At 34.4% G+C, this 8,418-nt stretch overlaps 1 protein-coding gene across 1 annotated transcript in view; it reads left to right on the top strand.

Annotated features, from left to right (window-relative positions):
* Positions 1 to 204: 204 nt before the first annotated feature.
* Positions 205 to 8,418, top strand: part of LOC136847553 (probable 3',5'-cyclic phosphodiesterase pde-5) — a 275,359-nt gene continuing 267,145 nt past the window's right edge. The window contains exon 1 of the mRNA XM_067119278.1: positions 205 to 1,041. Within this exon, the coding sequence (XP_066975379.1) occupies positions 696 to 1,041 (346 nt within the window). The 5' untranslated portion in view covers positions 205 to 695. The remainder of the gene's footprint in view (positions 1,042 to 8,418) is intronic.

Genomic DNA, 8,418 nt, shown 5'->3' with positions numbered 1-8,418 from the left:
TCGAAGTTTTCTGTGCATGGGGTGCATCCACAACCTGGCAGTAAAAGTAAGAAGGTGGCAGTGGCCATTGTTTTGGCTTTTCTGTGAAGTCAACCTTTGTAACGGAAACAGTTTAGTGTCATAAATATATATATATATATATATATATATATATATATATATATATATATATATATATATATATATATATATATATATATAAATATATAAACAAACATATGAACATACGCTCCATGTGCTGTTTGATAATTTTTGTGGTTACCTGTTCTTGTTAATTTGATTACAGAAATGACCAATTAACCAGTAGCTATGCATCCGAGCAGATGACGGAAAATTAACCTATTTAATTTAATATAACTCTGCTGTGATCTAAGTTAAAATGGCGCTGGTTTATTCAGCTTGGTGAATGATTAATTGTAACATGGGGATGGATTGGATTGCCTAGAGTTATTACTTAGAAATATTGAAAGGAAAATCAGAACTGGTTGTTTTTAAAAAATGGCAATATAACTGGGATTTGACTGGATTGCCGAAAGCCACCCCAAAGAAGATAGAAGGGAGAAAAATAAAGAAAAAACTTGTTTAAAAGTGCTAAGTGCTCATCTTCGGGCTTGTCAGTAAGTGCATGACGATGGGCGTGACCTTTTCGGGCGTAACCTTCTGTGAGGCGAGGGTGGTGTTGACCTAATGTTGCCATGGGTCTCGTCTGTTCGGGCAAGTGTGGCCAGGATACAGTAGGGCCCGAACCGGATGCCCAGCCCCCGACCCGCCCCAACTCGAAGACTGACCCTGCCCTCAACCTCTCCAACAAGAACGACTCGGAGAGCTCCGAGAGAAGTGTGAACAGAGCCTACGAGAGACGACTGGAGAGGGAGAGAGAACTCTCGGGACAAGGGACCAAGGTCAGGGAGAACTTGGACAAGAACCAGTTGCTGGAGAGTGACCGGTCCGTTTTGACTGGAGCCATGCCAATCAGAACGTTGACCGCCGAAGACTGTCGGTCAAGGAGCGACTTTGGGGACGATGAGTCGTCTGCCAAAGGTAAGTAGGATTTATGAATGTCATTGTTTTTGGTGGAGTGTCCATAATTTATATTTGCCTGTCTACACACCTGTAGAAATACTCAGACGGATAACTACGATGTGTACCCACACAGCACACATTTATATGTACATACCTGGGTAAACATTGATGCTAACATCAGTAGTGACACACAGTATAAATCCACGCCACGGAAAATATCATGATGTTAGTATCAACATAAACATTTAAAGTTCACACAAACGTTATTTTAGAAGCTTTAGATTTTTCTTGTGCATATGAGGAAGCATTCATGCAGGTAACAGCAGCTAATACATGCATTTAGAGAACAGACATGCAAGGGCATATGCTCTGTGTAGAAGCGGGACATATATTATCTTGAAAGTTCTTCGGTAAGTTATCTATGCAAATATGCATAAGTGTAGTTATCAGTTATGCAAAAGAATAGAAATAGGAGTTCCTGTGAATGGAATGGAAGGCCATTAACTTGTAAAGAAATCTTACAAAGAGCTGGCTGCAGATTTGAGAGTAAATTTGAAAGTGGAATGATCACAATCGATCAAAAAGTAACTGAAGGTAAATCAGCAGAAATAAATTTATATGTATATAACCAGCATTGCGAAGTCAGAAGAATAATGGCGTTTCAAAAGTAGTATTAGATAGCCATAGGGATAATTAGAGAACGGAAGACAGAACAAAGGGAATAGCAGATAAATAATAAATAAACAAAGGAAAATCAGCTAACAGACAAAGTACATCCCAAGCAACAGTATAAGTCAGAGGAACTAGGACAATAAACAATAGCTCTTATGAAGCAGCTTAAGAAAAGCTATTTTCAGATATTGAAAGAATTTCTGAAATGATAATGGAGTACAACGCTACCTTTCTATTATTAAGCTAAAATGATGAAAGCGCAAAGCCAAAAAAAACAATGTTATTAGGATTTTTTCCAATTTACTATTGTTTCCATTTACCGAGCAATTAAAATACCTGAAAAAATGTAAATTGCTCTTCATAGCATACAAAGCGCACAACAGGGGATGGTTCGATTGATAGTGTTGTGTTTGGTAAATACATTCATTTAATGTGATGGGTGACTGTAACACACAAACACACACGCACGTTTATAGAATATAAATTTTTCAATTAATTCTCCATTTTGATGTTTGAAATTGATTGAAATCGTGTGTTCATGATTACAGAAAGGCAGTTGAGCAAAATATCTTCTTCTTCTTCTTCTTCTTCTTCTTCTTCTTCTTCTTCTTCTTCTTCTTCTTCTTCTTCTTCTTCTTCTTCTTCTTCTTCATTATTATTATTATTATTATTATTATTATTATTATTATTATTATTATTATTAAAAAATTTAAAAAATCAAGTGAAATCTTAGTTGAAAAACATAGATTTAGCGAAAAGAGTAAAGGCTGAAGGATTAAATGTATGAATTAATAAATCATTTTAATAATTAGTTCATTAACCAATTAATTATTAACCTATAAACAGTTAATCAACAAACTTGCTGAACAAAGTAAAGAAGGCTCGTCTGGCGAAAATAATCCAATTCTTAGAAATGAAAGTCATCGTTTGAAGCCCCATGAGAATATATCAGGCTGACAGCAGTCTTGGCTAAATTAAATCTTTCATTCCTTAAGGCTTATTGTGGGCAGTACTGAAGTTGTTTTACTACTTCCTTTCGTATTCCTTTCATGCGTAAGCCCTGATCTCTGCTTGCATTACTGTCTAACTTCTTTAACTTTGTTATGACGGAAGACAACTCTCAATCAATCTCTCAGTCTTTAAGTTTGTCACTCAATCCTTCCAAGTACGAGAAATTGGTTTAAGTATAATAATAATAATAATAATAATAATAATAATAATAATAATAATAATAATAATAATAATAATAATAATATTTTATATTACCCATTTGCTGGTGGGTTCATTTTAGTGGGGGGAAGAAAAGAAATTGAATTAGGACTCTTTGATGTGTCGCAAAATTTTGTTGCTGGTTCTCGTAATCAAATTCTTCCTAAAGAAGCTGACTGACAAATCTGATTACCTTACTCGCACGGCCTTATACTTCTTGTAACTTTAACGTTGAAGTATTATTATTATTATTATTATTATTATTATTATTATTATTATTATTATTATTATTATTATTATTATTATTATTATTATTATTATTAAATCTAACCAGTTGCCATGAACCTGCTTAGCTAGATTCTGTAGTCCGAAAAATACAATAACAACTAACAGTAAAATATTTGTAAATATATGCCGTAAGTAACAAATAACAATAAATGCATTTAAATATATAAGATTAATGATAACAAAACAATGAATGAGTAAATAAATGGAAAGATGAATAAAAACTAAAACAATCAGTAAGATCCCAAGCTCTACAATCCATGTTGCGTCGATTCAGCTGAAATAGATTTTTTATTTTTTTTCCGCCGATTCTAATCCTCTTTGGCTAATTACAGCATAAATACAGGATAGAAGCGAACGTTTTCGCTTTAATCCTGGATAAAGAGCCGGGTTTCGGATGACCGAAATGGTAAAAATATTTATATACTTTTAATTCGTCTATGATAATTATAGCTACGTGTTTACCTTCAAACGCTCGCTTATGGACGTTGGGTTAATGCCTGGCCTTGCACAGACCACACGTTAATGGCTGTTGAGGCCAACGGTAACTGTCTGGTGTGAGTGGCACTTGTTCTTGACGAGGTTCGAAAGCTGATGGAGTAATGTTGGAGTTCTGGCTGAACGATGCACTTGAAGGAATAACATTTAAAGAGCTTTTTTGAACGAGGAATATGATGTAAATGACTGGAATTTTTTTCTGTCGTCTGTTATCCCCGAGTGATGTAAATCTTCTATCCGCCTTTTTATCTTCCATATTCTTTCCGGGTCTGGGCTACATTAAAGCGTTTTGTTGCTCGATGTATTATTATTATTATTATTATTATTCAGAAGATGAACCCTATTCATATGGAACAAGGCCACAGGGGCCATTGACTTGAAATTCAAGCTTCCAAAGAATATGGTGTTCATTAGTAAGTAAGAGAAGGTAAAGGGAATACAGAAAGAAGAGATCTCACTTATTAAAAAGGAAAAATGAATTAATAAATTAATAGCTAGAAAAAAGTGTATTAAAATGCAAGAAGAATATTATTAGGGTAGTAATGCATTGCATTTTCGCTTGAACTTTTGAAGTTCCAGTCGCACGACATCCTCAGGGAGACTTCCATAGTCCTACGGTGTGAGGAATAAAGGCCCTCTGGAACTGAGAGGTTCGTCAGCTAGGCACATTTACTGCATATTGGTGCTACTGTTCATCGAGTGTCTATTAAAATGCACCTTATGAAAAAGTGATAAACAGAAGACTATCCGTCGATGGTCCAGGTCATAACTGCTAATATTAGGAAACAGAAACCTACCCCTACGGACCACACTGTCTAAAAGTGATAAATCTCTGCAGAAGCAAACATCCACACTGGAGAACAGTATTCTGGTAAAGGAACCACAAATGACCTTCAACAAGCTGCACTGATTTTATTACTGTTATAAATATATGAGGCCTTACGAATATTTGCTTGTTTTTGTTAATATCACGAGACCAGATATTTTTTGTGGAAATACTTCGCTAATGTATCGAAACTAAATACCAAGACCTTTCTGGAAAAATCAATCAGACTGTAAAATTGTTTGTTTGTGGAATGATGGGTATTAACCCGGTCTGTACCTACCTACGCGTCACCTCCGAGGTGCTAGTACTAAACATGGCGGACGCTCAATGGGCCGCCGTGTTTAGCACTAACCCCTCGGGGATCAAAGATACCGTTTATTAATGTATAGAAATATATAGAAATTGGTGTATATCATACTTTGATCCCGAGGGGATAGTACTAAACACGACGCCCCAATGAGCTTCCGCCATGTTTAGTACTAGCACCTCGCTGGTGACGCGTAGGTGGATACATACCGGGTTAATACCGAAAGATGTTCATAATACTCTCTAATTAAGCAATCTTTTCAGTAACGAAATGCAGCGGAAAAATGAGTAACTTGAAACATTCTGTTGAAATCTTGAAAGAAAGTAATAGAGTGACTACGGCTTTTACCGTAAAGATGTTATTGTGTTCAAGTGACTTTATGCATGTAAAGTGTTTAAATTGGTTCCAGGACTTAAGCAGTAAATTCAATGCTCCAATTGTTTTCCAGTGATGTGTTCTCATTGTGTGTCTTTATGCTTGTTTATTACCCGAACGCTCCCACACAAATATATATATATATATATATATATATATATATATATATATATATATATATATATATATATATATATATATTAAAAAACTTTTAGGTTTTCAGGAGGTATTAAATAGGGTGAGGTTGCTTGCCCCATGCCTTGCTGGATGTTCAAGGGTCTGTGTGGTGAGAGAGTATTATGGCTTTCCTTGATCAGACCCAATATAGCCTAAATTATAAGATTGAAGGACCAATGTTTAGGGGAAATTTTGCTGCCATAAGTTTTTCTTGAAGACGGCATTAATTTAAGATATGGTAAACTTAAATTCATTTAGTAACCAAATACTCACACAACAGCAATATTTTATGGCACACTAGATGTTGTCAGTGCATAATGTAGACAAAAAGTTTTCGATATTACATTTTTTTATTTCAATTTCCAAATTGAGAAGCAGTTAATCTTTATTTCGGTCCTTTGATTGGCAGATGGGCCAGGTAGATGATCCAAACAGTTTACTGTTCAAGGTTCCACTTTTGTTTTTTTCAATCATTCGTGGTCTTTGATTCGGAGGGCATAGCTGTTGTAGCCAATATATTTTTTACTTCTGCATAGCTATTGACTTTTTTATGTTATTCTCTCTCTCTCTCTCTCTCTCTCTCTCTCTCTCTCTCTCTCTCTCTCTCTCTCTCTCTCTCTCTCTCCCCCGCAAATGGTAACAGATGCCATGGAGATCAGATATTTTACTTGAAATGAAATGAGCCCTTCTCCACCAAGTCAGTGTCATGCAAAATCGTCTGCTGTTATATAAAATGAATGGAATTCAGAGATCGCTTAGCACATAATCATTTAAAAATAGATGCAGCAAGAAGTTCATAACGTTCTTTCAGCTATGCCACTTCAAAGCTGGAAATCCATCAAAAGCAGTATTCAATGACTGGGAAATTGGCGATTGTGGAATTTATGAATCCCGGAAAAAAATTGATGTTTGTGTAATACCGGTATTTTGTTACTGGTAATTTTGTTGTTATTGTTATATATATATATATATATATATATATATATATATATATATATATATATATATATATATATATATATATATATATATATTTATATGTATATATATTATACATATACTTATATATATATATATATATATATATATATATATATATATATATATATATATATATATATATATATATATATATATATATAATACAAAGGAGATAAAGAAAAATTGCCCAGGTAGAACAACAGGTGGAAGATATTAATAGAAATATTAATAGAAGAAGGATAATATAAGAAACCATGATCCCGAAAAATATTGGGATAGAGTTCCGAGGAGGGAGAGAGAGAGGGAGAGTTGTATCGTAGATAATAGAAACTCTTCAAATTCAATTTTAAGTTTTAACTAAACTTTGTCCTTTCAAACTGTGTGTGAGAGAGAGAGAGAGAGAGAGAGAGAGAGAGAGAGAGAGAGAGAGAGAGAGATTGATTTTTGTCCTGTGTACTAGGAATTCTTCATGTTCAAACAACAACTTTGTCTTTTAAAACGATGAAACATGGAGAGAGAGAGAGAGAGAGAGAGAGAGAGAGAGAGAGAGAGAGAGAGAGAGCCAGGCGAGCAAGGGTTTACTTTTTTCCTGGCCTATGTCCGGTACCTAACCGGAGCTCCCGATAAGGCAATATTGATTTAATAAGTCCTTAATAAAGTCTCCCCCTCTTCGATCAATGGTGCTCCTTTGCGACCCTCTGACACAGCTAGGCTATACTACTCTCTCTCTCTCTCTCTCTCTCTCTCTCTCTCTCTCTCTCTCTCTCTCTCTCTCCGACAGCTTTTAAAAGACAAGGTTGTTTTTCGAACTTATTCAAATTAAACTTTTAGAATTTCTTGTATCTGCTTGAATAACTCTCTCTCTCTCTCTCTCTCTCTCTCTCTCTCTCTCTCTCTCTCTCTCTCTCTCTCTCTCTCTTCCAGCTCTTAAAAGAAGTTATTTTTAGCATTTTTTCATTTTATAGGGAAATTTTTAGAAAAAAAAAATTTTACCGTCAAAGAACCTTATCGTAACAAAGATAAAAAAAACTGCAACTTCCGTTAGATCACTTTTGTAAAAAAAAAAAAAAAAAAAAAGAATCGACACCTAGGAGACAAACCTTTTTCAGTACAAGTCGGTGAAATCGTCGATTGCACAAAAGTCTTATTAATAAGTAAAAATTGAAAGTCACGAATGTTAGGTGGACTATTGTTGCAACATACCGTCCTTTAATTTTGGCAAAGCGTCGAATATGCACTTTTTTCAATTAACTCTAGGTAACTGCATCGATGGTGATTTCATCATCGATTTGTTGTTTCAGCAAATTATCAAGTCTGTCTTTCTCAATACGCATCCTTGATGGTGAGAGAGACACACTTTATACTTTGCTGAAACAAGAAGTCAGTGATGAATTACTGTCGATGCAGTTATCTCTAGTAATTAAAAAAAAATGCGAACGCTGCTAAAAAAAGGAACGAATGAATTTTTCATTGTCAGGAAAAACTATTTTCAATATAAGAGAAATCGCCCTTACCAACACGGGAAATATCTGTACAAACGAAGAATTTTGTTATCATTTATTTCACTACCTGGAGTCAAAAGCTTTCGCTTCTGTGTATAATAACTAGGAATGACATTCCTTGCTATTGGCATCATGGCTGACTCTTATATGTTTAGAAGAGGCGGTAATGCTGCTTGCAGCGTCATGTACCATTGCACTTGTTTCTTGCAGGCAAAAGCTGTTGGTTTTGTATGTGTTTTTTTAAGATGTCTTCAAATTGTATTTATACGTGGGTTTATTTTTTCCCTGTGGTACATCTGCGTATGTATACATAACGTATATGCGTGTGTGCTTATATGTATACGTATATATGAATTATATATGTATATATAATATATATGAATTATACATTATATATATATATATATATATATATATATATATATATATATATATATATATATATATATATTATATCTTTATTTTTCTTTTTTATCTTTATTTTTCTTTTGTTCACCAGTGATGGGGAGTCAACTTTTTGGAAGCTTATTTTGCAGGCTGATGTTTTTGGGATGGTTACAATG

The sequence above is a fragment of the Macrobrachium rosenbergii genome, chromosome 17, assembly GCF_040412425.1.
Source record: "Macrobrachium rosenbergii isolate ZJJX-2024 chromosome 17, ASM4041242v1, whole genome shotgun sequence".
Taxonomy (NCBI): domain Eukaryota; kingdom Metazoa; phylum Arthropoda; class Malacostraca; order Decapoda; family Palaemonidae; genus Macrobrachium; species Macrobrachium rosenbergii.
This window is presented reverse-complemented; position numbering and strand designations above follow the sequence as displayed.